Source organism: Carassius auratus, chromosome 5 (genome assembly GCF_003368295.1).
Source record: "Carassius auratus strain Wakin chromosome 5, ASM336829v1, whole genome shotgun sequence".
NCBI lineage: Eukaryota > Metazoa > Chordata > Actinopteri > Cypriniformes > Cyprinidae > Carassius > Carassius auratus.
The window spans coordinates 23,927,712-23,953,297 of NC_039247.1; the positions used below are offsets into that span (position 1 = coordinate 23,927,712).

The following is a 25,586-nucleotide window of genomic DNA, read 5'->3' on the forward strand; positions in this document are numbered from 1 at the left end:
TTCCTGAAACCAAGCACCCCTTTTGTTGTCCCAAACTGTTCACGGAGTCCCGCTCTCAACATCACCAGGGCAAAATATCAGATAGGACGTATCCCTTTTTTGTCAGTTGCTTTGTATAAAGCCATCTTATAAATGTTTAAATGTAAATTTGTATAACAAAACTACTTTTTTTTTTTTTCCTGGTCAATAAATCATAAATTATAAATCATGCACACAAAGAAAGAAAAAGTAGCATGTTGAAGGTTAAGTCATTTTTGTAATGGATAATAAAACATTTTTTTCCTAATTAAAATATAAAATTAAACTGCATCCCAGCACAATATTAATATGTATCCTATGACTTCATTCCATGATATATGTGCAGTTTTTGTGAAATATGAAGTTATTGTGATTTGACATGATGCTTGTGTTGAAGTGGACTGAAGAGGGCAGTATGTTCTCCGTTTACTTTTTTACTGCTTTTTTTTTTTTTGGTAATGCATTTTTACTTTCATTGCAGAGATTTGTAAATGAGATTTATTTTATTCCTTTAAAAATGTGTCTGATAAATTCTTCTAAATTTCCATTCAAATGTATGTGTCCAAATAAACTTGAATACTAAATGTATGATTTTTCTCTTATAAAACCATATTGCACCATATTGCTATGTTTTTGCTATGGTACAAGATCCAAAAATATTGCATTTCTATGATATATGTGTAAAAGGTATGACATTATCATTGTACCTTGTCTAGAAAAAACATTTTGGATTTCTGCTATAATAATTTGATTTATTAGTTTTTTCCTTCTCTTTGTGCTTAATGAATGTGCCACAAAACTTTGTGATTTGAAGCATATGTTATATTTCAGGATAAAAGCAAAGACAAGGTATCAAAGTTTGAAACCCTCAGACACTCCATCGCTGGAATCATCCGCACGCCAAGGTCTGTCCTGGGCACTTCATCAGTAAGTTTCAGACTCGAGTCTCTTGCTTTTTCCATCAACACCTCCTTATTTCTGCCTTGACCTCCTTGTGTTTGTTCCTCTCCAGTTTTTTGAGGTGATACCCACTAGTGAAAAGCCACTGGGCGAGCAAGAGTGGTATCATGGTGCCATTCCCAGGACAGAGGCCCAGGAGCTGCTGAAGCAGCAGGGAGACTTCCTGGTGCGCGAGAGCCACGGCAAACCTGGAGAATATGTGCTGTCTGTATTCTCAGACGGACAGCGCAGACATTTCATCATTCAGTTTGCTGATGTGAGTACATGATCAGAAAGGTGTGCACCACACTCACACAAAACAATGTCACCATCCACCCCCCCCCCAAATAAAAAAAATAAAAATAATTTTTATATATAGATATGTCTGCTTTCATTGGCCTCTTTCTGTCTGCAGAACCAGTACAGATTTGAAGGCACTGGCTTCCCCACCATCCCACAGCTCATAGAGCACCATTACACAAATAAACAAGTCATCACCAAGAAATCTGGGGTGGTGCTCCTCAACCCTGTCATAAAGGTGAAACATCGTCTCTCTTTTCATTTTAGCAAGCTGTTCTACTCTCAGTACAGTCATTTGATATGTCTTCACTTCTAGTGCTATCGCTGTATTTCCAATATGCAGCCATAAAATGTCTTATACACAGAAATTCAGAAGGGTACATTGCTTGTTTTTGCTAACATGGGCAGCAACATTGAACATTAAATTGATGTTGCAGTTTTCTCAAATCAACCTGTCCTGTGATGTGATATGTGTGTGTTGATTTCTGATTTGTTATGGAAAAAGGTTGTTATGGTTTAGAAAATATCAGTTTGAACTCCTTTCTTGATGGCGGGCCACACTGGCAGGATTCCCCCCAGGAAGTGTGTGTCTGTGTGTGGATCCGTCAGGTGCGATGATTACCCGCCATGCTGTTCCTCTGATGACAGGTGTTAAAACACCTCATCCGAACAATTTTACTGACATAATAGAGGGCTGCAAGAAACACTATCAGACCGCTGTGAATGCTGGGAAACGTTCAGACTGTGTAGAAATTACATTTAATTGACATAAAATCCAAACCATGTGCACTACCGTTCAAAGGTTTTGTTTTAGTACGTTTTTTTTTCTTTATTAAAATAAATTTTTATTGAGCAATGATGCATTAAATAAATCAAAAGTGACATTTATAAGTGATAAGAGTTTTCTGTTTAACTCACGATTCAGAGTATCCAGGAAAAAATCTAACAAAATCAGGGTTTCCACTGTTTCTGCAGATTTTAGAAAAGGATTTTTCTTATGTGTTTTAATTGTCTGAACCTCTCTGATTCCTCAAACGTAGCCTACAACACTACATTCACTATTTGTGTCAGTAAAAGCAGCTTGGGTCAATGTTCAGTTAAAAACAAAGAATAAAATTCAAAGACAAATACATGTTTAAAAGTAAAAGTGGTTTTGTGGCTTTTAAGGAATATTCTGGAAAATTGACCCTCTGTGCCTATAGAAATGAAATTATGTATTATTTGCAAAATGAACTGTGTGAACATGCATCTTTGTGTATCGCTGTTATCATTATAGTGTAATAATTTCTAAATAAAATTGTTAATAAATTAATGCAAAAGTAGAGTTTTCACAATAAAAAAAGAGGTTTTTAGAGCTCTTCAGAAGATAAGCCAGAATGCTTTTGGAGAATGAGGTGACATCATTATCAGTCATCAGAGCAGTAGCACAGTGACTGACTCACAGGACGCTCAGCATCTCTCTTCTGTGTGTCTCTGCACCAGGCATTAGTTCATTAATGAACAAGTGGCAGGAAGATCATTTGCTGTTTTTCTTTATTCGCTCAGGATAAGAAATGGATTCTCAATCATGAGGACGTCACTCTTGGAGAGCTCCTTGGGAAAGTAAGTCCATATCCATTTTGCTTGCGTTCAATTTTTTTTTAAAGAAATTAACACTTTTATTCAGCAAGGATGCTTAAAATTGATCAAAAGTATAAACAATGATATAAATTCTGTTCTTCAGAATCCTGAAAAAAGGTTTCCACAAAAATATTAAATCACACAACAGTTTTCAACCTTGACAATAAGAAGTGTTTCTTCAGCAGTAAATCACCATATTAAAATGATTACTTAATTTGAAAATTGTCAATACATGTTACATTATGAATCGAATTGAAATCGAAAACTTCTATTTGTTGTGATATTATTTGAGACGATTACGTTTTTTTGTTTTGATAAAATAAATGCAGACTTGGTGAGCATAAGAGACTTTTAAAAACAAAACAAAATCTCACCAACCCCAAACCTTTGAACTGTAATGTATAGTTTTAATAAATATCATATTCATTTATCATTATTAGCATTATTTGCATGGTCAATTAAAAAAATATTGTGATTGTGTAAAACTAAAAAATTTCACTAATGACCATGTTAAGTTGTTTTTTCTTGTTATTTTAGTTATTTTATATTTAAAATAATACAATGCTTTTGGCCAAATGTTTTAGGGAAATTTTGGTGAGGTTTTTAGAGGAACACTGCGAGATAAAACACTGGTGGCCGTGAAAACTTGTAAGGAAGATCTTCCACAAGACCTGAAGATCAAGTTCCTCTCAGAAGCCAGGTGAACCCATTTTCACCGTTATATGCTTTACGACTTCATCTCATTCCTCAAACATCATGAAATAATGTTCACCTCATTCAGATATGGATAAATGATGAAATAATGTGGTCATGTCCGTATTCATTGATGCTTTCTCCACCTCTAGGATCCTGAAGCAGTATGATCACCCCAACATTGTGAAGTTAATAGGCGTCTGTACCCAACGGCAGCCCATTTACATAGTGATGGAGCTCGTGCCAGGTCAGTAAACTGGATCTTTGCTTCAGCCATTAGCCACAGAAACCCTTCCTCGTTACAAGTGTCATCAACTTGTTAGGGATGTTGGTGTCTCTTTTGTTTTGTTGCATATTTGTAGCTCATTTATTTTGCCGTTTTTCAACAGGCGGGGACTTTTTATCATTTTTAAGAAAGAAAAAGGAGGACCTCAAGACAAAGCAACTGGTCAAGTTTGCATTAGACGCTGCTGCTGGAATGGCATACCTGGAGCTGAAGAACTGTATACACAGGTAAGAAAAACTGACATGGTTCTGATGTAGTAGTGATACAACGTATCACAAGCTAAAATGTGTCTTTGATTAAAATCAAAAGAAAAGGAACATAAATAATATTATATAAAATATTTTTGTATTATCTTAACAGCCTGTTGTACAAGATTTTTGTGGCATTATTTTTCATGAACATTAGCCAGGATTTCCTCCTGTTTCTCTTTACTGTAATCTATCTTGATGTAGTGTTTAATGTTGTCTTGTAGTCTAAATTTAAATGGATCATTTTAACCAATATTTGTGTACATTTTATTGCATTACAGCGAAAAATTACTTAAATATAAATTAGGGATGCACCGGTTGACCACCCATAAATCAGAATCAGGTTTTTGGTCTTTTTCCGGCCGATTTTTCCAGAAGTGCGCTCGCGTGCACAGATTACATTGTAATCGTTCGCTATGTCATTTGTTTGGAAGAGTATTTTGAAATCTGTGCGCAGGACTCAGGCAGCCGATCAGTACTGCAAATGCAGAGTTTCATGTCTGAAGCACAGAGAGCAGGAAGCGAACAGCCGGTGGTGTACTGACGCACAAATAAGAGCCTTTCCTGCACGCACTGACTGAAGCTGCGCGAGCGTCTACTGTACCGGTCCGTGCCCTGAACACGGGTAGACCGTGAAGAGATGTTCAGATCAACTTCTCACGTTTTGGATGAGAAACAAAACGGACTAAACTGTGACAAAACTGAAATGTTTTTTGTTTTTTTAATTAGAACTTGCATACACGCTTGAAAAGCCATAAATAAACGTCAGTTCTGCATTAGGATGTTTATTTTTATTTTACCTTAAAATTACATCGACTTAATTTGATTTAAAAATCACCTGCTGTAGCACACTGAAAAAAAGTGTTCCATTCATCCAATTAAAACATTTTAGGGTAATGATTCACATCTATATTTTATTACTTGAGACGATAAGTTATTTATTTTTCATTGGCTCAAGTAAAAAAAATATAGATGTAAATCAGTACCCTATTTTTGTTTTGTTTTTTTATTGGAATGTATGAAACACCTTGCATCTTTGTTTTATTCGCACCATTATTTGATTTTAACATTTTGGAAAAAGTATTTATATAGCATTATTTAGTCTCACTGGTAAAGACCTTTTTTTAATTTAAAACCAAATTTAAAAACTAAAATACTGAATGCTGATTAAGAAACATCTTATTGAATGTGTGCTGATTGTGTTGTTTGAATTGTAGAGCTATGCAGTCGTTGCCTTGAATTTCACATAGTTACAGTTAATCTTTTATTTTAAAGTTTTTTTTTCTTTTTACATTGTTATGCATTGCTACTGTTTTTCTAACATTTTATAACACAGCTGCAAATTATAGTCCAACTGAGTTGGTAAAGACGCACAAATAATAACAATTAACAACCTTAATAACAATTGGCTTACACTGCTGTCAATCAAATTCATAAAGAATTATGCAAAAATAAATGTTATTTATTTTAGTTTTTTGATATGTTATAATAGTTCTCTAATTGTGTTAAAATAGATTCAACAATTATTTAACAAATATTATATTTGTGATTGTGATTTTAACAGTAAAAGACTGTAAAAATGCTACAGTAAACCTGTTAATTGGTTAACAGTAAGTTTCCATATTGTATATGGTGAATAAATGTAATTACATGTAATGTAATTTTACAATAAAATACTGTTAGAAATATGTTTTTTGAAAGTGTGAAAGAAAAATTCATTGTATAATTTACAGTAAAAAATTTACATTTATGGGTTTTTTGTTGTTGTTGAAATAACTTTCTTCTTAGTTTTTTTGTCAGTTGGGTACATTAGGGTTTTATCTTGCATCTAATGTTGTTAAATTAATGTTGTTGCATTATTTCAGTATTTTGTGTCCCCATGATGGGGGTTAGTGTTTGTGTGATTGACTGTAAAAGCCTGTAAACCAAAAATGTTGCTACCATATTTTTTACGGCGAAGTTCTGGCAACCACAGCTGCCAGTATTTTACCGTTAGTTTCACAGATTTTGTTTTACGGTGTATATAAACTCTTCCATCCCCAACCAGTGATTTAAGAGTCTAGTCTACAGCCCTCGCTGTGCCTCTCACTGACATTTGTGCTGAGCAGACATCCTCAACTGCACAACCATATTAGGTTGTCACATCCCAAAAATTGCTTTGCTGACATGAGTTGGGGAAAGACAGTAGGGGGGAGCGGTAGAAGAGAGGGGCGATCTGACAGAAAGGTGCTCAAACCACTGCCGCCCCCCTAACATGATCATGTCTGATAGTAAATGGATTTTAGCGGGGTACTGATAGAGCCCTGGCAGTGAAAGTGCCAAGAGCTCATTTCTGAGCTGAGACTCAATTGTGAGCAACGTGAATTCAGTCAGCCGGCTCTGGCCTCAAACAGCACAATTCACCAAAGCCCATTTCACAGTTTAAAAATCCCCACCAGAAAGAAGCAAGAGAAATGGTGAAGGAGGGGGCCGCGAGGTCCTGATGTTATACTGGGGTGGCTGAGTTGTTTAGATAAAGAAAAAGGAAGGTACTCTTGAGCAAGGCCATAGCTGACCCTGGTGAATGTTGTAATTAAATAAATACATCATAAATGTTATAAATAAATCAGTGCTGGGCAACGATAACATTTTTTTAATCACGATAATCACGATTAATCACATTATTGTCTGAAATGAATCACAATTAATTGCATTTTTATGCACCAAACTAATAATGCATTCAAAAGTAGTGTATTGTGCACTTTTTTTCATTTTAAAGTACTGCTATATGACCAAAAGTGTAATAACATTTGGTTTGCAAACACTTTAAACAAGTAAGGTGCTTTTTACAGCAGTGTTCTTTTTACAGAGTAGCAGTTAAAATATTTATTGTAGCCTAAATCTCAACTTATAACATTAATGTAATTAAATTAAATATAAAAAAGCTATTTGTCAGATCTTTTGATACGTGCTGCATGATTGAGTGAATATTTCTGAGTGGCAAACGCGATAGATGTGTAAAGCAATATGTTGTGAGAGGGACTTGTGTTACCGGATCCCATACGACTCAAAATAATAAACCACAAAGTTAACAAAACAGTGCACTCCACTGCGCTGAGCAAGCTCTTCTCTACTGTCTTCACGTTCTATCGGAAACTTCCTATTTCCAACTTATAAAGTCATGATTATGAGGTTGTTGTTTTTTTTTTTTCTGTTAAAAATAACAGCGGAGAGTGGTTTGTGAATGTTGATGCTTGGCCTAAATCAGGACTCGGCAACCTTTTCGGCATGATGTGCTATTTTTTTATTTTTCTGGTTAACCACTAGCACAAGATAATTCTCACACTTTAATAGTCACACAGCCTGTTAGGAGCTAGAAATACTATGAGAAGTTATTACCTCAAAATGTACGTCATTATGGAGTTTTCCCTATTGCTTGTGTGCCGTAGGTCGCCGACCCCTGCACAAGGGTCATATGGATTACTCCCAAGAACGCTTTGTGTGGTTTTTGAAGCATCAACTCTTTGGTTACTGTCCACTTGCTTTATACAATATATAATAAAAATGTTCATCTTATACTAGGATGGCATGATGGTGAATAGATGAAAAAAAGGTGGTGTTCATAGTTGTACTTGTGGGTCTAGACTGTTTGCTCCAGCCCCTGACAATCATTCTGTTGGCAGAAGTTTTCTCGCCTTCTGATTTGAAACCAGTTTGGACCAATTTTCCTATAGATGATTTGTGACTTGTCCAGTCACAGTCATGATTGTGAGCTGAGGGTGCACGTGTTGCATTGTTTATAAGGTGATATTACAGTGTTTCTCAAAATCTTGCAGAGATCTGGCTGCTCGCAACTGTCTTGTGGGAGAGAGCAATGTGCTGAAGATCAGCGATTTTGGGATGTCCCGCCAGGAGGACAATGGCATCTACTCCTCATCAGGACTGAAACAGATCCCTATCAAGTGGACTGCACCAGAAGCACTGAACTATGGTAAAGCACTCATGATGTCTGTGCTGCTGTCAGAGTTCAGCTTCAACCCTAATTAAACACCCCTGATCCAGCTAATCAGCTCCTACAGGCTTATTTGAAAACTACATGGTGTTTTGTTACAGTCCTTATACGTTCACCCATAAACGAAAGTTTTCTCATCAGATGTTAACCCTGGAGTTGTTCAAAATCTGTTAAAGTTTCTTTCTTCGGTTGAACATAAAAGAAGATAATTTAAAAGAATGTGGGTAACCAAATAACTGCTGGTCGTCTTTGACTTCTACACTATAGAAGTCAGTGACTGTTTAGTTACCAGCATTCTTCAAATAATCTTCTATGCTCAGTAGAAGAAAGACACGTTTACAGGTTTGGAACAACTCCAGGGTTAATAATTGATTCCACAATTTTCATTTTTGGTTTAACTGTTTTTATTTTGGGAAACATTCACTTCACTACACTTCAAAGCTTGTTCTTTTTACTGCACTGCAGTAAAGATGCTATAGTCATTTCCAATTTGTAAATGAGCTGAATCTTTTTATAATGAGCCTGTTGAAACATTATTCTTCAACTGAAACAGAAATCACAAAGAATGGTTCTTCGCAAATTAAACAGATCTGATCGTAGATGTTCTTGAGTCAATCCGAGCAAATCTTCACATCGGACTCGAAATGTGCCGAGATCCTGGGAGCTTGAGTGTGGCATTAAAAGCAGGCTACTAAAGCTGATTTTTGAATTGACTGTTGTAATTGAATATCATATTTAGATCATTACGGTCATTACTAAATCTGCTGTAAAAAGGCATGCTGTTTGTATTGTATAGAATGCATGTAAGTGGACATTTGCGTATCACAGAATGCACACACTTAAGGTAAAAATCATTAATAACATTGCCATTAATTTGTGTTATTTTAATGTATCTTCCCCACTGCTGTAGCAGTTTCACATGATAGAAAACTAAAAAACACATTTTGTCCCATGTGATGTCTGTTTTTATATTGTAGACCATTTTTGGTGGTGCATTTTGTTATTTTCACTTGTTTGCACACCTGAATTATCAGTAACCTAGAAGTTTGTCACTTTGTTACTTTTAACACTCTGAGCAGTCAGTTGTCATGCTGGACCTGTTGTTTATCCAGGGAGATACAGCTCGGAGAGTGACGTGTGGAGTTATGGGATCCTCCTGTGGGAAACCTTCAGTCTCGGAGTGTGTCCTTACCCCGGCATGACCAACCAGCAGGCTCGAGAACAGGTCGAAAAAGGTACAAAACAAACTCCACTTCTTGGATCGATGTAATATTTCAATGATTTCATTGAATGATTGCATTTGATTATTATTGTATTAAATTATTTTATGAATTCAATGATATTTAATTAATATGATGTATACTAAATTCACTGTTATTAATGAAATCAAGTTAAATACAAAATGCAACCACTGTTTTTAGTTCTGAAATAACTGGACACTGAATAACTGGAGTTTATAATGTTTCTCATGCTTGAGGTATTTCACATAATTTGTTTGCTTTCAAGTAGGCACTGCACAGTATGTACTAAACAGCGCCCTAATATTGTGTTCTGAACATAACCTGCAATCTCTGTTAGCAACTATAATAATCTTATCAACATCCACTGTCAATTATGGATTTACAATCAACCGTTTGTGTGTGTAGGCTACAGAATGTCCTGCCCGCAGAAGTGTCCAGACGAGGTGTACAGGATCATGCAGAGATGTTGGGAGTACAAGCCTGAGAATCGACCCAAATTTGTCGACATTCAGAAAGAACTGGCCGCTGTCAAGAAAAAATAGCCTTCAATGAGGAAATGGCTGGAAGGCCATCCAGGTGATCCCTAATCTGCAGAGAGAAACACACTGAATGTTTCGCCCTTGATATTACATGCTATTATTGAACTGAAAGAGTACTCCGTCACATAATCACTGTGTGAACTGCCTATGCACCAGCTGTTTTGAGCCATTAGCATGGAGAGAGGTCTCAGCTTTTCTCTGATGTCAAAATTTCGCAGATTTTCCCTTTTTTTTTTTTGGAAACAGTTAAGCTATGACAGAGAAGAACGTAAGATGTATTATGTGCATTCAGTGTGCCATTGAGTATTCCTGTGTACGCACCAGTGAAAAAGGGGAGTGGTTTACCCGAAAATGAAATCCTGTCACAACTTGCTCACCCTTGTGTTGATGCACACCTGCATATCTTTTCTTTCTTCTGTTGAACACAAAAACACTTTGGAAAAGTGTTTTTGGTCTAATCAGGGTTAGTTGGGTCCAATGTTGTTCTGTACTCAATTCACTTTTAGTATATGGACAAAACATTATTCAAAATATCATCTTTTGTGTTCCACAGAGGAAAGAAAAAGTCAGGTTTGGAACGAGATGAGGGGTGAATTAATGACAGGATTTCATTATTAGGGAACTATTCCTTTACAACATGGAGATGAATGTGTGAAGATGGACTGTTTGTCCACCCATTAACACAATACTGTCTTTTTAAAGCCTTTAAACCTGACGGTTTGGGGAGTTTTATAGTCATTTTTATGTTACTGGAAAGTAATAGGACATTTTGTATTTATAAAAAATTCCAGATGTTTGTCAGTCACAAAATAGCATCCTTAAGACTTTCACTGAGTGACATTCCAACGCTTCAGCACTCGAGCAGTGAGACCAAATGCAAAGATTTACCGAAGTGCAATTTATGATCACAAGAATGGTATACTACAGCCTTCATGTAAAACCAAGCGATCCTGCAGCTGTTTGAGACCAGTTGAATGACATGGACACTCCATCAATCTACCGTTTATAAGCCTTCAGATTTCCTCCAAATACTCCAACCTCCCGCCTCTTCATGGTTCATGCCATCTGATGGTTAAATGGATAGTAAAAAAAAAGAAAAGTCAACTCGTCATCATTTACTCACCCCCATGCCTTTCCAGTGCTATGATTTTCGTTTCTTCCATAGAGAACAAAAGGAGAAATGTATTATAATGTTCACGCTGCTCTTTTCCAGTCTGTGAAAGAATATGGTGACCGGATCCCTTGAGCTTTAAAAAGCACCAGAAAAGTATCACAGAAGTGGTCTATACAACCTTTGCAGTACATTTCAATCACTTTTGCTGCAGTGTAGCTTTCAGATCTCGATGATGGTTTGGATATATTCAGATCCGTAATTTGAAGGTGTGACAACACTTTTGATTCAAGTGATGCAAAAATGCTCTTCATTGACACATTTAAATACAATTTAAATATGTGGACGTGCCAACGAGGGAAAGATTTTAGTGAATAACTTTTTCATTTTCATTGTATGGAAAAGAGCGGTCTACAAAAACATCTCCTTGGAACAAAGAAAATCATACTATTTTGGACATATGATGAGTAGATAATGACAGAATGGACATTTTTCAGTGAACTATCTCTTTATATTTATATTGTTGCCATGTAGCATTTATTAGACATCACCAAAAACTCTGTCCAAAACTGACTGTTTTATCCTGTTCGGGGATTTATGTTTTTTTGTTGTTGATATTTTTTTGGGGTAACCAACAACCAAAGCCAGTCACAAGCATGTTTATTTGTATCTATGCTATTGTCTTGGATTGTGATGTTCTTATTCTTGTGCTTTTTTAAGATCCGGTTTTCTCATGCAAACAACCCTCGAGACATAATAGATGCATTAACCTACACAAGTATTGCAGGTTTGGTTAGACAATGATGTGTTTTATATTAAGACTATCACAGGTTGTTTCTTATTTTTTTCAGGTGCCATTTTCTTTCCATGTTTCATGTACCCAAGCTCCACAGACTGTGTGTCTTACCAGCAGCTTCTTGTTCCCGAGTCACATAAATTTGTCGTTCCATTTCCACAAAAATGGAATCGTGGTTTCTTCAAGGTTTACTCTATAAAAGCATTCCTTTTGTATTTTGTAAATACTTTTTTGTAGATTCCATAATGTCATTTTATAGGAGTTTGTTTTTTGTTTTCACTGCAAAATTAATATTAGAATGTGGACGACTGTCAGGAATATGCATCAACTTTCAGTTATAATAGTAGCGATGATGACCCAGAATCAATACCGATTTAATATTTGCACATTTGGAGTATGTAAAGAGGGTCCCATAACATTGACACTGCTTCTTTTTATTCTGCAAGATCTTTTTTTTTTTTTTCTCTTCACGTTGTTGTCATCACTAAAGCAGCCAAAAGTCAATGGAGTTTGACATGCAATAAAATGCATGCGCTAATCATACAGAACTGGTGACAATATACACATAAAGCTACTGTATAATACAGTTTGGATTTGTATCCTTGCATGAATCACCAGTGAGTTCAGATCAAAATTATTTATTTTATTTTTTTTAAGCTGAGCTTACATCAATTACTGGCAAGTAAACTCTTGTTTTTTTTTTGTGTTTTTTTTTAAATGTCAAAGCAATTATCCCTGTAGTGTGGTGTTTGAAATACTGTAATATTATTCTAGCATTTTAATCTTGCTTTTTTGTACCATTCACTATGATTCATGATGTCAGTGTATTAAAGCAAACACCAGTATTGTTTCACGTTATATTGAAATTTGTGTGTTACACAGAGACATTACATTCCCTTTCCCAAGTCTGACTTGCACATAGTGTTCTTGTAAACTTCCATCAGAAAAATGGCTTGCTTTGTTAGAGCAGCGATACTCTTAATAAATCATTCATAACTTGACAGCTCATTTTCAAAGTATTTAACAATAAGCACAGTTTTCTGTTGTCATTCAGCCGGGCGATTCTTCCTTCCCTGTGCTGGACTATTTATTTTGTGATGGAAAAATGTTATCTATTGATTGCACTTTTGGCCTTTTTATGCTTTGAAATATCCCCCAATATAAAACAGCATAAAATAGTTGTTTCAGCTCCAAACTGGCTTGAATTGATCCATCAACAAAAGTAGAAAAAGCAACACTGGACGTTTCGTTTTCAAACTAATGCTTTTAGAGATTTTGACCCCTGCCAGCTGAAAGAAGAAATATGAAAAGATAAATGGGCTTGATTCCTTGTTTTCCATTCAGTTCTCTTTCCCCTCTCTGATGGTCGTTCAACTATAACAATGTCTGCTCATTGTTTATAACACTTGCAATAAAGTTTTTGGAGTCTATGAATTTGCTGCTTGAAATGAATCCCACATCTCAACTGAATTATTATATGTGTGTCTTTCCGGGATACATCATTTGGATGATTGATACAAACCAGTGAAATATATCGCACTGCAATTATAATTCACATCCAGCTACGTGCACTTAAATCTGGAAGGCTCCGAATGCATATCTGGAGCGAGTTCAGGGTGGAAACCACTCTGAACTGATCAAAGAAATCATGACTTGAACCAAATGTGAGCTTTTATTGGAGGATTGCATTGGAGTTTAACTTGACAGGACGTGAAAAGTTAAAGACATGTTATGTTTAGCCGGGATGTGCAAAAACATTTGAATTGAAACATGAATAAACATGCTTCCTATGAATATATACGTATTCATATTTTCTTAGAAAATAAGGTTTAGTTCGCCACGTTTGGACCATGAATTGCAGCACGAGTCGCTAGGTTAAATGGAATCTGAAAGCTAGTTCAGGCCGCTGCTTGCCACTTCTTTGCGAGACTGATGATTTATTATTTGAGTATCTCTTTGCGGGATGTTTTTATGCCGTTTAACATGTTCCCCCAGACGCGCTGTGACTGGATTGTGGCGTTTCTTGTTCAGAATTTAAAGGCGCAGGTTCGGTCACCGCTGGGGTCAGAACGTGGCGACACACTGGACATGTGCCAGACTGAAAATCATGAAAAGACAAAGACATTATAAACTTCTGCTCTTAAAGGAATAGTTCACAAAAAATTCTGTAATCATTTACTCACAATCATTTTTTTTTCCGAACCCATAAGACTAAGATTGCCATCCATCCATTGAAGTCCATGAGCTAGATTTACTAAAAGCAAATTAGCGGGAGTGTGCAATCCCAGGAATTAAAGAGCACACACAACCAGATCATTTCCATAAACCTCAAATCTTAAGTATTGTCCTCCCATAAATTGTGTGTTTGAAAGGGAAACTCCTAAAAATGCATATGCAATAAGGTAAGCCACAAAAATAACTATTGTACGTCTGGCTTTTCGTGGCTAATTTTCCCTGTGTCTTTAGTAAATTCTAACAGTAGTTTTTAAAGCAAAAAGAGGGTTTGCGCTGGCCAAAGTTGTTAGTAAATCTGGTCCCATGTAGACAAAACTTCAAAATGTTCATAACGACCCAAACATAAAATACTGCACAGAGCCATAGAATCAAATATGGTCATCGAAAGCTCAAACGTTGCTTGCCTGACATGCATTTGTTGTTGCACATTAAGCTTCCATGTTCACAATATTTAAAGAGCTCAATTTATGCATAGAAAAATCAATTTAAATATAAATAAACTCTTCATTATATAAAATGATAATGTCTATTTAAAAGACTTGAATGCATATTAATCACTTTTACAATACAGTCTATTCAAACTTTTTTAAATGCATGAAAGGTTTGGATTCATTCTTTTTTTTATTAATGTTCTGAAAAGAAACATCGGAATCAAAATGGGAGTAAATGATGACAGAATGTTATTTTTGGGTGAAATCATTTTTCTTGCACAATCTCCAAGAAATACGGCATTACCTTTCTGAGCCAGAGAGTGACGCAGAGTTTATGGAACATGTGGCGGCACGGCAGCAGGGTTGCAATCTCATCTTTGACATATTCACAACAGCAGATGGCACAGCACTGCTCCTGCTCTGAAGAACCAACGAGAGTGTGCATGGAGAAGGTTCAACTCGTGAACCAAATATTCAAACATGTCTTGATCCAGTCAAGCACACAAAATTACCATATTTTTCAGACTATAAGTCGCACCAGAGTATAAGTTGCATCAGTCCAAAAATATGTCATGACGAGGAAAAAAAACATATATAAGTCGCACTGGACTATAAGTCGCATTTATGTAGAACCAAGAACCAAGAGAAAACATTACCGTCTACAGCCACGAGAGGGTGCTCTATGCTTTCTTTGGTAGACTACAGGAGCACTGAGCAGCATAGAGCGCCCTCTCGTGGCTGGAGACGGTAATGTTTTCTCTTGGTTCATTTCTATTGGTTTGTGTCAAATTAATTTTGATAAATAAGTGGCACCTGACTGTAAGTCGCAGGACCAGCCAAACTATGAAAAAAAGCGCGACATATAGTCCGGAAAATACTGTATTAATTTCAGGCATTTTATTCTTGACAAATCAGATTCATCACACCCAAATGCACTTCCTTATTGTTTTTACTGATCTTCTACTAAATACAGAGTCCGTCTGAAATTGCATATCGTTTGAGCAGACTGAAACTGTATGCAGTACTATAAGACACTTGCTAGCTTTGTATTTTGGGCACTTTACGTATCTACATGTTAAGGCAGTAATACCAGTGTTTTCGGCATTGACGGGGATCTGGGGAAGGCAGTCGATGGTCTGTTCGGTGGCGGGGGGGTGAGCCTGCTCCACATCTATAGCTAAAGACTCCAGATGAGCCAGTGCTGCCTGCAACACAACAAAACACATTAGCAGATTTCATTTCCCCTGGATAAACATAGAAGCCAGTTAATTATACATTAAGCCTTACATTGCCAGTGTGCTCTCTCATTGGCTGAAATCAATGAAGTCTGCTGGGGTATAACGACATCACTCAGCAACTGATCCCAATTTATTAATATTGTCTTTTTAGATGAATTAAGATGGACCATTTATCTGAATAACTTCAGTTTTTTATAATTGCTCATGAAAACACAATATGTGTTAATGAAAAAGCAGTACACATTACGGAAGACTACTATGCTTTCATCTCATTAAGACATGAACAATAACTAAACTAAACGACATCTTTAGACTCCATTTTAATATTACCATTAATTAAAATGGTTCCAGATGATGTATAAAAGACGCTATTCTTTATTAAAAATAAAAAAATTAATACTCAAGACATAAACAACATAAACACCTAATATAGTTAGACTGCACAGTGATTCAAATGGTGATATTACAATACTAAAGAAGCAATAAAGACCTTCAGTTTGGTAAGTTTCGATATATGCTTTATGCCAGAGCTGCACGATTAATCTAAACAAAACAAAAGAGAAGCCAGCTCCTTAACATTGCGGTTGTTTTACATGTTAAAATTAAGAAATTAAAACGGCCATAAATATTAGTACTTAAATATTTTGTATAATTTTTCTACTGTAAACTAATGAAACCGAGATCAGGGAGCTCCTCACTATCCACGCCGAAGCGGAGATGGTTCACAAGCTAAGTGAAACATTACACATCACATCAGGAAAAAAAGTTTCTTTACGGGATCTTTATGGGATGTGTGCGAACACATGGAGAATTCCGGAAAATCACTGAAAGCGTGAATGAACCAAAATCAAACGATCCCGGGACAAATCACAGAACACATTGTCCATGTATGTTCAGGAACCTCTGTGTGAAAGGGGCTTTATAGCATCCAAGTGAAAGATATAACACCAAAAATCTAAACAAAAAAACAATATGTCTGGTGGAAAACTAATAACACAAATCAAAAATTTTAGAAGGACAAAAAAAAGAAAGAAAAACAATATTCCCCCCTCCCCCTAAATCATGCAGCCCAAGTTAATGCAACAGGGCAGAGGTCCCTCACCTCCATAGCCTGAGCAAGACGCTCCTCTAATGCCATGTAAGTAAGGAGCTGGGAATGATCCACATAAGAGATTGCCTGAGCCATCCCAAAACCATCACCAAATTCATCCAGGAACCTGAAAAACAAAGGACTTTAAAATACAGCCTTTCTGTCTTAGTCGGCTTGTCGTGTTGCAGCTGACACGATCATAATAGTTATTATTGTAACATGATAGTAAATACATTTAGAATATTTTTGTCTTACATCTGTGGGGTGTATCTCATGAATGGGTAAAATGTTTCACCCAAAATCTGTTTTTTGTTTTTTTTTTTTTTGCACAAAGAAATGTAGCCAATTTTTTGTGATATATTTTGTATGACAAGCTCATTTTTCTTTCTTTTCCTTTTTTTGTATTATCATAATGCGTAATGCATAAATGGACAAATATACACACAAATATAATATGAAACGATGTCAGTCTTGGCGAGTATTTACATGAAGACTTCTTAAGTGGATCTAAAAAACTGGGAAAGAAATCGGAAGCATGTCAGAATTTTGATGCATGCATTCGGTCTTAAAGTGACAGTAGCCTAATAAACCTACTGCTGTCTGTGTCATTAATGTTAATCAAAAAAAAATTACAGAGACAATCACTCACTGCTCTTAAATGAATCACTTTATAACTTTAATAAGAACCTATATATATTTGATTCATGCAGTGATGCAGTGCTTTAAAGTTTAACTCTGGCTTTAATGTCCATTTTGGTTGTTAAATGCAGTAACTGTATTTTAAATTGTTAATTTAGGTAAGTCATAGGGTTGTTCCACTCTGGATATTCTCAATAATACATCTCAACATTGGGAAGATCGCGATAAAGATCATAATTTTATCAAGATGATACATTATTTTGGGAATATCGCCCACCCCTACAAATAAATACTACCGTGAATGAATAAGGCGAGAATGAGTTTCTTCAATTTTGGTAATGAGAATAAAACTAATGAACAATCTAAAAAGCAAACTTCCATTAAATTTTAAAAAGGTTTTATAGGGACATGTTCCTGACATGTTTCATGTTTTTATTATTATTATTGTGAATTTATCTATCTGGTTTATTGACCTCCACTCTGTGTCCAGGTCTTCACTCATGCTGGAATCATCCTCCAGGTTATTGTTGCCATCCAGAATAAAGAGTCCAGGGTGCACAAACTGACTGACACCATCAGGATCTTCATCACTGCTGCTGCCCGAGTCCTCATTATACATGAGCCAGGGGATCTCGCCCTCCTCCAGAGGGGTCTGCTCCCTGAACACCACCACACACAGACAGCTTCAGGCAGTTAATAGGAATTTCTTGGGATAGTTCACCCAAAAACGACAATTTGATGTTTATCTGCTTACCCCCAGGGCATCCAAGATGTAGGTGATTTTGTTTCTTCAGTAGAACACAAACAAAGATTTTTAACTCAAACCATTGAGATGAATCAGAGGTAAAAAAAAAAAAAACTATATAAGTACTGTTCAGTTTCTTGCACAGGCCGATCATTTTGTATTTTAACTCATCAATGTATCGTCACAAGCCGCAGGACTCAATTTGGTTTCAATTGTGTATGTTTCTGGTAAGTTTTATTGTATGTTTTAGCCATGATTCCCATCCACTAGCATTATAAGACTGACAGACTGCAACAGTTTGGTTTGTGTTCTACTGAAGAAACAAAGTCACCTACATCTTGGATGCCCTGTGGGTAAGCAGATAAACATTAAATGTTCATTTTATCGGTGAACTATCCCTTTAACATTATTAAATATTTAAGATATTTAAATTAATCTGACATTGCATTTGTTCCTGGTGACCAAAGATGTGGGAATAATAGCAGTAGCATTTGTGTCTGTGTTCCATATGACACTCATTTGTCAGAAAAATTATGGAAAAAATGTATTAATCAAGTCCAGATAAGTTTGGATACCACTGGTTTTGAGTTTGTTAGAGGATGTGTGCTTACTCTAATGCAAGGCTGAGAGAAGGCACTTCCTCCAGACTGCTGCTGCTGCCCGGCGGCTCATCTATGCCAGGCAGAGTCTCCCAGCTCTCCTCACTTGTGCACCTCTCCTTCTCCAGCCCAGAGTCAGATGTCCACGAGGCCGACCACTCGCCCTCGCTGAATTCTGAGCTGCTGCTAAGAACACAGAGCAGGTTACACGCACAAACACACGTGAGCCCACCTCGAAAAGTCAATCTAATCCTCTTAGCTGAAGAGCCTTAGCATGCTGAATGAGCAGCCGATGGGCGCACCTTTGGCACCTCGCTCATTTCCTGAGTGTGTACCTCATCAAGCATTCACAGTAAACGCCCAAGCTCATCTGTGACTTCTATGATGAGGATTTTTAATACATTTTTATTTTTTTTTTACAAATGGGCTATCAAATAGAGCTTGAAACTCAAAGTTGCAATTATGTTTTTTTTTTTACAAACGGTCCATGAAAATAGGGGCTTAACCTTTCGAAAATGAGGTTTGACCACCTGACTTTGGAACCGCCTGACTTGAACTCTATAAACAAAGTTTTGAAAATATTTAAAAGCCTGAATTGGCTAATTTTGTAATTTTCTATAAATAAATAAACAGAGTATTTACAAACCATGCTATAGAAATGTATAATTTATAAAACGTCACAAAATATGTAAGAGGGTTGCACATAAAATGTGGGACCTAAATATTGTGCTTTGTTTCTTAGAATTAAATTTTTGTAATAGAAATACATACCCCCTTATTCAGCAAGGACGCATTAAACTGATCAAAAGGGACAGTGAAGACTTAATATTACAATATTGCAAAATATTTCTATTTCATATGGATGTGGTTATTTTGAACTGTCTATTCAAAGAATCCTGAAAAACAAATGCACCTCAGCTTCCAGAAAACTATTAAGGGTCACATTGATAATAACAAAAAAATATATATGTCTCAAGCGCCAAATCATTATATTAAAATGATTTCTGAAGAACCATGACATTGAAGACTTGGGTAATGATGCTGAAAATTCAGCTTTGCATTTTAGGAATTAATTACACTTTAAAATATGTTCAAATAGAAAAAAGTTATTTCTAGTTCACAATGTTAGTTTCATTTTTGATTAACGAAATGCAGCCTTGGTGAGCATAAAATACCTTTTTCAAAAGCATTAAACAATTTACCAAGCTTTTTTTTTTTTACAGTACTATGATAGTTTATAAAGTCTAAAGATTTTCTTCCATTACTATTTAAATTTAATAAATAGGGTGATGTGACATAAATTTGCACCCCAATTGGAAAAAGTGCAATAGTAGAACCACTAGAGTCTCATCACACCAACTGTGTATTGGCCACTGGAATTGAAGCAGAAGATCCTCTTAATAATATTATACATGTATAATTCTTCAAACACATTTTGAGATAAATGCAATACATACTGTACCTTTCATCGCCCTTTGCAGATGGGTCACAGATTTTCTCTCCAAAATTCTCCAGATCTTCCCAGATGTCATTATCATCATCCTCCTCCTCATCTGCTTTAGTGTTATCATCAACCTCATTTTTCCTGTCCTCAGAACTGAGGTCACTCGAGGCCATGGGAGGAAAATCAAAGAAGAACTCATTTTCAGGGCTCGTTTGGACGAGGAAACCCGGAGGCGCCGAGCCACACTTGTTTCTGACTGCTAAGCCTGACAAATGGCTTACTTCCTCTTTTTCCGAACCTTTCCTCTCAAGGTGAGTCTCGCTCGTCTGTTTGCGGATCTTTGGCCTCACGACCATTTCAGACTGAAATGTATCTTCAGGGTCGGTTGTTCCTGTGCTTTTACAGGAAGCGGGTGCAGAGCTGGCCGTAACCCCGTGACATTTTGGAGCTTGGTCTTCACCAACCACCAATGGACTAACTTTGCCATTTGCTTTGACAGTTCTTTCAAAACCTGGTTCCTCACAGCAAAGGTCTGTTGCGCCTCTAGAAGGTGCTATTTGCATTGAATGTTTACTTATTTTTGGAAATACATTAGGATGCGAATTTCCACCCAGTTCACAAATGCCATCAAGTCTCTTCTGAGCAGCCTGAGATGGGTTTAAACACAAGTCCTCCTCCTCGGCGCCGCTACTGTCAGGCTCATAGGCATCAATGTTGATGTAACTCAGAGCTTCCGGGTTGGGTTTCGTGTCTTCACTGATGGGCCACACTCTCGCATGTTCACTTTTTTCCATACCAGAATAGTATTTTCTGTCATACGGTACAACCTGGTCACTCTTTGGTCTCTTGAAATGGTTCGAGGGTGCTTTTGTGACTCTACACAATGATGACTGCCTCCTGTTGTGTCCCTCCAGATTTGATGCAGCGTTCAACTCCGGGCACACTGCATTTGTGCATGACGTCGGGAGGATAGTCTGAAGCACTGAAGAAATGTTGCTCTTTGATGCTATAGAGGACAAATGGTTCAGTTAGGCCTATTACTCTTTCTCCTTCACTGGATACAAGTTGATACAAGCATACTACAGAGTGAATGTCAAAGAAATGTTCTGATTCATTCTCCCAAATTTAACAGAATATAATAAGAAAGCCTATTTTTAGAAAGATTACTATTCTTTTTAATGTGTCTCCATGTACACACTGTAATACTTCAATGGAAATCATCCTGTCCTGACAATTAAAAAAATTACATCACAAAAATTACAAACATATTTATGGCAGATTACGACATTTAATTGTACTTAGCAATGAAAACTATTTCTTTTTTTATGAAGAAAAACTAATCTAGTGAGATTTTAATCAAATGTTATTGATGTTTTCATTTGGTTTTGGGGTCAAATAAGACCTGTTCATTTCTTAACAGTCAAAAAACGGAAAAAACATTTAAAAGTACTTTCTACCCACCCTCATTCTCTTCTCGCATGTATTTGCATAATAAAGACAGATGGTCTCCTACAGGGTTTTCGGTCTACACCTTTTAAAGGTGATGAATGTGACACTCTAAAGCAGAAAAACCCACACCTGCATATTTCAGCTCTTCAAAATTCCTGTTTCTGTATTATTCCCAATATTACAAAGCTATTTATTCACCATGAGAACCTCAATCTCAAAACCCTTTGTTGCTCAAAGATTTAGAGTTACTCCAAAATTGACTGCTTAAGTTTATAATTTTAACATAATTTTACAATCTAACATTATATTAATAATTTTAAAAAACAGTGGCACATTCAAAACACTGCCTTCTTTGTTGGCCATTGGCTTGGCATGAGTTTGGGGAGGGACTAACTCCCCAAGTTTTTCAACCAATAGCATTCATTCTTTTTGCAAATCTGTTTTTGTTAGATTTGTGGTAAGAAAATGACACACTTGGGCTTTAATGTTGAGTAACTCTATAGTTTCATCATCCACTAAGGGTTTTTTCCCTCACAAGCTGCTTCTGTACGTACCCACTGCCGGGTCCTTTCGAATACTCATCCTCTCCATGTTTTGACAGTCCTCAGTGCATGCGACTCTTTGTTTATCTGTAACCGGCCGGAAACTGATATACGCATGTCTCCGGCCGTATCTCCTGCCTGAGATGGTCTGGTATCCTCCTGCTGGTTTGGGCCACGCAGACTTCCCTGCTTCTTGACCCATTCCTACAAGAAGCAGAAAATTCACACCATGATTGCCTATAAAAAAAAATCATTGGTCATCAGCTGAAAAAAAAAAAGGTTTGCCAAATATCATTCCTATTCTCAAAGAATAAAAAAAAAAAATAATATAATAAAAAACACTCTAGTTACAATTATAGACATCGTTCTTGGTGTGAAAAGGACAATTCACTACTGACAAGATGGGCTCTTAGTAGTCTATAGAGTAAAAAAAATTAGAAATCGGTGCTCCATTGAGAAAACACAGAGAAAAATAGCTATTGAACGTTCTTGAGAAAAAAAAAAGTTATTCCCCATAATTCACTTTTGACTCCAAAGTCAAATTTGGCCCACACCTCTGTTTATCCATCTGTCCATGAATACAAAAATGCAAAAGCTTGATTTGTAGTTTTAACAAAGCCCTGGAGTTGCCAAAAAGTCTGCCGTTGACAAATAAACTGGATATCTGAGTGCAGGTAACACAGAGAGAAATAGTACGCATTTTTTACTTACATATACTGACATTATAATAATGAAAGCTTGTTAAAACTCTGCCTAACTTACTAACCCTAACTACATTTAGAGGTCACTGCACAAAACTATTCGAATGAATCTTTGAAATTAAAACAAAGGCACCTCCCATAGCTATGCTATTATAAATCAATGCTTATGTTCTCTTTTCTGTATTTTGACTTCTGCACGTTGTCCTGCATATCGGCCTTGTGGAACTGTGGATTTTATTGACTCAAGTATGATGAATTGCTTGTGATGTTCCTCAATCCTCGCTTTGGATAAAATTATTAAACAGAACAATGTAAATGAAAACATAGTGAGGAGTGACACCTGAAACATCAATTTAAACACTTCGTCCACATATGCTGCAGTGCTGTATTTTTATGCATAAGAATCCATCTTTGATGCAGAAAATACAGCAGTTTTTATGTATTGGTTCAATCCCTTGTTAAACACATCCAGTTCGTATCTTGAATCCTCTACTAATTAATCATGGGTGCTAAATATAGGAAATATCGCAAATGTGCAATGCAGTGCCACTTCAGGACCAGGTATATAATTAAAGCTTTCTAACCCATGACAGATCACATTAATGCTGATCAGAGTAACACTGTTATTTTTGTCAGTGTAGATTGCATCAAACACATCATATCCGTCAACAACACGAATTAAAGGTGCTTAACATATTGCTATTGCTTGTCACGTTACATGGAGATGTATAATTACAATAAATGAAATTTACAGCCCTCAAAGCAGACTATTATTTAAAGCAGCACACAAATCTCGTGATTTACATGATCAATTTAGTCGAATACGGGCCCTGATGCAAGTTCAGCGCAGCTAACAAGCTAACTAATGTCTGTCGAGAAGCGCTACTGCTTCTAGAGCGTGGATTATAATGTCTGCCGAAACCTGCTTTCCTCCAACTTCACGCAGAAAACTCACACAGTTTTTTGTTTTACGAAATGTATCGTCTGTTAACGGACAGTAACTGTTTACCTGTGTTCCTGGACGCCTCCCGTATCACAACTAACTCTGCGAACGTCACCACGAACCTTAAGAGTCACGTGACATGTTTCCGCCAATCAGCTGTGAGCATCATTGGCAGCATTATAATCGGGGCAGCTAGGCACATGTACAATTTAAATCCCACCTGGAAACCAATAAGCAGTCTGGGATGGGGTAGGATGTTGCAGTACGGGACCAGTGGCGGAGTCGGGATGTTTTCATAGGGGTGGCCAGAGAGGGGCCAGCAACCTGGGGTGGCACAGATATTGGAAAGTCATGACATTTGCCAAGTATGGTAGCCCATACTCAGAATTGGTGCTCTGAACTTAACCCATCCAAGTGCAAACACACACAAGCAGTGAGAAGTGAACACACCCCCGGAGCAATGGACAGCTATATATCCAGCGCCCGGGGAGCAACTGGGGGGGTTCAATGCCTTGCTCAAGGGCACTTCAGCCATGGGTATTGAGGGAGGAAGAGAACGCTGTTCATTCACTCCCTCCCACCTACAGCCTACCAGCACCAAGACTCGAACCAGCAACCTTCTGGTAACTAGTCCGGCTCTCTAACCATTAGGCCACACCTGCCCCGTCTGCCCCACATCTTCATTATTTCAATATAAAATGTAAAACATAAGCTCAATACAATTAATTTCTACTAAATTGTATTTGAGACATTTGTGAATTAGATCAAGCAATGGTGAATGAATATGATCATTTGCGTACCACCTCCAGATATTTTTTATAAAGGGGTTCACAATAGCTTTATTGCTTAGCTTAGTTCTAGTCTCAAAACCCACAAAAGCTTGTTCTCCATCACTGCATACTCATTGATGAGACATGCAGATAGTGATAAGAATTGGTTAATAATAATAATAATAATAAAGTACAGAAGTCAACAGCACATAATTATAATAAAATAAAATTAATAAAATTAGTTATTTTATGCATTAAAATGGTTTCATTTTTCAAATAGTGCATGTTTTCTTTGACAGTGTAAGTTACTTGGCAGTCAATGGGACAGTCACAAGCCTCCCAGTTTTCATCCAAAATATCTGAAATTGTGTTCCAAAGAGTATACCCCCCCCCCCCCCAACAAAAAAAACTTTTTGTGTAGACCTTGTGATCTTGTGATTGCACAGTAGCCTATTCTAGTACATGCATTTGAGAGACTTTTTTTTATGTGTTACTATAAATAAATTAATGCACTAATTGCCTTTTTGGTAATTTCATGAATTAACTGACAACAGAACTACATTGTATCGTCATAGTTTCTTGTACACATTATTTATAATGAAGCAATATAGAGTTGTGTGCCTACATTCACGTAAAGTTGAACAGTGTGCGCCATGAACACAGTAAAACACCTGTCAGTACAGGAAAGTTTGTTTTACTGACATATACATTTCATCAGACTGCAGTTCACTGTAGTTCTACTGAAGCTCATTAGTCAAGTCAAGTCAAGTCAGTTTATTTATATAGTGCTTTAAACAAAATGCATTGCGTCAAAGCAACTGAACAACATTCATTAGGAAAACAGTGTGTCAATAATGCAAAATGATAGTTAAAGGCAGTTCATCATTGAATTCACTTATGTCATCTCTGTTCAGTTACATAGTGTCTGTTAATTTATTTGCAATCAAGTACAATCATAAGGCACATGTTCCTCTCCGC

At 36.6% G+C, this 25,586-nt stretch overlaps 2 protein-coding genes across 6 annotated transcripts in view; one reads left to right on the forward strand and one right to left on the reverse strand.

Moving 5' to 3' along the window:
• LOC113082336 (tyrosine-protein kinase Fer-like) overlaps positions 1 to 12,635 on the forward strand; it is a 37,260-nt gene extending 24,625 nt beyond the window's left edge. For 3 of the 4 annotated variants that reach the window (XM_026254033.1, XM_026254031.1, XM_026254032.1), the window contains 10 exons: positions 850 to 945; positions 1,031 to 1,234; positions 1,373 to 1,495; positions 2,803 to 2,859; positions 3,462 to 3,577; positions 3,723 to 3,817; positions 3,960 to 4,083; positions 7,920 to 8,074; positions 9,208 to 9,330; positions 9,742 to 12,635. In XM_026254033.1, coding sequence (XP_026109818.1) covers positions 850 to 945; positions 1,031 to 1,234; positions 1,373 to 1,495; positions 2,803 to 2,859; positions 3,462 to 3,577; positions 3,723 to 3,817; positions 3,960 to 4,083; positions 7,920 to 8,074; positions 9,208 to 9,330; positions 9,742 to 9,878 — 1,230 coding nt within the window. In that variant the 3' untranslated portion in view covers positions 9,879 to 12,635. Of the gene's footprint in view, positions 1 to 849; positions 946 to 1,030; positions 1,235 to 1,372; positions 1,496 to 2,802; positions 2,860 to 3,461; positions 3,578 to 3,722; positions 3,818 to 3,959; positions 4,084 to 7,919; positions 8,075 to 9,207; positions 9,331 to 9,741 lie in introns of those variants that run through there. The other variant, XM_026254034.1, reaches the window with a different exon arrangement.
• On the reverse strand, positions 10,102 to 24,002 carry LOC113082378 (E3 ubiquitin-protein ligase Praja-2-like). Of its 2 annotated transcripts, none has more exons than XM_026254050.1 (9): positions 23,905 to 24,002; positions 22,207 to 22,398; positions 20,222 to 21,209; positions 18,772 to 18,942; positions 17,889 to 18,074; positions 16,789 to 16,903; positions 15,539 to 15,653; positions 14,753 to 14,868; positions 10,102 to 13,880 (listed from the first exon to the last, which is right to left on the reverse strand). In XM_026254050.1, the coding sequence occupies exons 2-9, from the start codon at positions 22,394 to 22,396 to the stop codon at positions 13,761 to 13,763; spliced, it is 2,001 nt and encodes a 666-aa protein (XP_026109835.1). In that variant the 5' UTR covers positions 22,397 to 22,398; positions 23,905 to 24,002; the 3' UTR covers positions 10,102 to 13,760. The 2 variants fall into 2 exon arrangements, with proteins under 2 accessions (XP_026109835.1, XP_026109827.1); XM_026254042.1 differs by having other exon boundaries at positions 18,772 to 18,945.
• Positions 24,003 to 25,586: the final 1,584 nt, after the last annotated feature.